Source organism: Etheostoma cragini, unplaced genomic scaffold, assembly GCF_013103735.1.
Source record: "Etheostoma cragini isolate CJK2018 unplaced genomic scaffold, CSU_Ecrag_1.0 ScbMSFa_1909, whole genome shotgun sequence".
Taxonomy (NCBI): domain Eukaryota; kingdom Metazoa; phylum Chordata; class Actinopteri; order Perciformes; family Percidae; genus Etheostoma; species Etheostoma cragini.
In genome coordinates this window covers 1-1,168 of record NW_023266012.1, presented here as the reverse complement: position 1 = coordinate 1,168, position 1,168 = coordinate 1, and the positions used below count along the sequence as shown (strand labels likewise).

Genomic DNA, 1,168 nt, shown 5'->3' with positions numbered 1-1,168 from the left:
TTCAGTGTTAGTTGTTATACAGTCAGATCAATATCAAAAGGATTAATAATTTTAACCATTGACCAACAAAGTGTAAGAGTAGCTTCACAAAATCTTTTATGTTTGTATAAAACCAAGGGACAATTTGACAGTGTATAATTGAATTATGGATTGTACAGTTATTCCATGTTGTTTGTACAGATTCTGTGAAGGACTGAAAACTCTTGGGGTTCTGGACCAAATACGACGACATCCAGACAGCTTCAGACCCCTGTTCTGCTATGAGCCAAACACACTGACTGCTGACCAGGTGGAGGATCTTTTCAGCATTCATCTCTCTCCAGAAGGGAGCAACAAGAGAGCTGCTGAAGAGATGGTCATCACTTTCTGGAGGGACTATCTCCAAGATGCAGAAGGTAATTAATAGTTTAATGGCTAAATAAACTGATGCATCTGTTTTTTTAGTATCATTCTTTTTATTTTATTCTCTTGGTATTTGTAACCTTTATCACAAAGCAACCTGCGAATGTTGAAAGATAAAGACCGTTTATATAACCATTGCTATAAAACTATAAACTAAACATCTTAGTTCTGAATGCAGAAGCATTCAGAATTTAGATTAGAATTTAGATTTAGTTTTAAGAAGTGAAATACTCCTTACTGGACAATTTCTTCAGTATCAGCTGATCTTAATTGCTTTAGAGATAATTCTCATACACATTAATTGGACCAACTACCACTGATATTTTTGTTTTTACAGAAGAAGAAGGGCCATCCAAACTAGAGAAGATATTGGCCTTCACAACTGGAGCATCTGTGGTACCACCTATCGGCTTTTCCCCAACTCCTTCTGTCCAGTTCATACACAAAGGAGATGATGGCTTCTCTACATCAATGTTCCCTCTTGCCAACACATGTGTTAACTGCATCAAGTTGCCACTGCATGTGTCTTACCAACTATTCAAGGAGAAGTTTGACTTTGCATTAGGAAACACATATGGGTTTGGCAGGGCGTGAACATGTCATGCTCTGAAAACCTTTTGTCTGTTTCTCACTTTCTCTGTTCGTCTCTACCTTTCTGCTGGTCTCAGTTGGTTTTATAAAAACAATTTAAAATAAGAAAGATTAGTTATTTTCATTTTTGAAGGCCCTATGCAATATACCTTATGTATTTTATATTGTTTCACCA

At 36.4% G+C, this 1,168-nt stretch overlaps 1 protein-coding gene across 4 annotated transcripts; it reads left to right on the top strand.

Moving 5' to 3' along the window:
• The first annotated feature begins 6 nt into the window (after positions 1–6).
• LOC117940203 (G2/M phase-specific E3 ubiquitin-protein ligase-like) lies at positions 7–1,157 on the top strand. Of its 4 annotated transcripts, none has more exons than XM_034865557.1 (3): positions 7–395; positions 743–792; positions 829–1,157. In XM_034865557.1, exons 1-3 carry the CDS (start codon positions 146–148, stop codon positions 994–996), a joined length of 468 nt encoding a protein of 155 aa, XP_034721448.1. In that variant the 5' UTR covers positions 7–145; the 3' UTR covers positions 997–1,157. The 4 variants fall into 4 exon arrangements, with proteins under 4 accessions (XP_034721448.1, XP_034721447.1, XP_034721445.1 ...); XM_034865556.1 differs by having other exon boundaries at positions 740–792; positions 829–1,156; XM_034865554.1 differs by having other exon boundaries at positions 740–1,155.
• Positions 1,158–1,168: the final 11 nt, after the last annotated feature.

Bases quoted from the DNA above. Each gene is read 5' to 3' on its own strand.
- LOC117940203 (XM_034865554.1), top strand. From the start codon at position 146: ATGGATTGTACAGTTATTCCATGTTGTTTGTACAGATTCTGTGAAGGA. The intron at 396-739 runs GTAATTAATAGT...TTGTTTTTACAG, and splicing joins CTATCTCCAAGATGCAGAAG to AAGAAGAAGGGCCATCCAAA.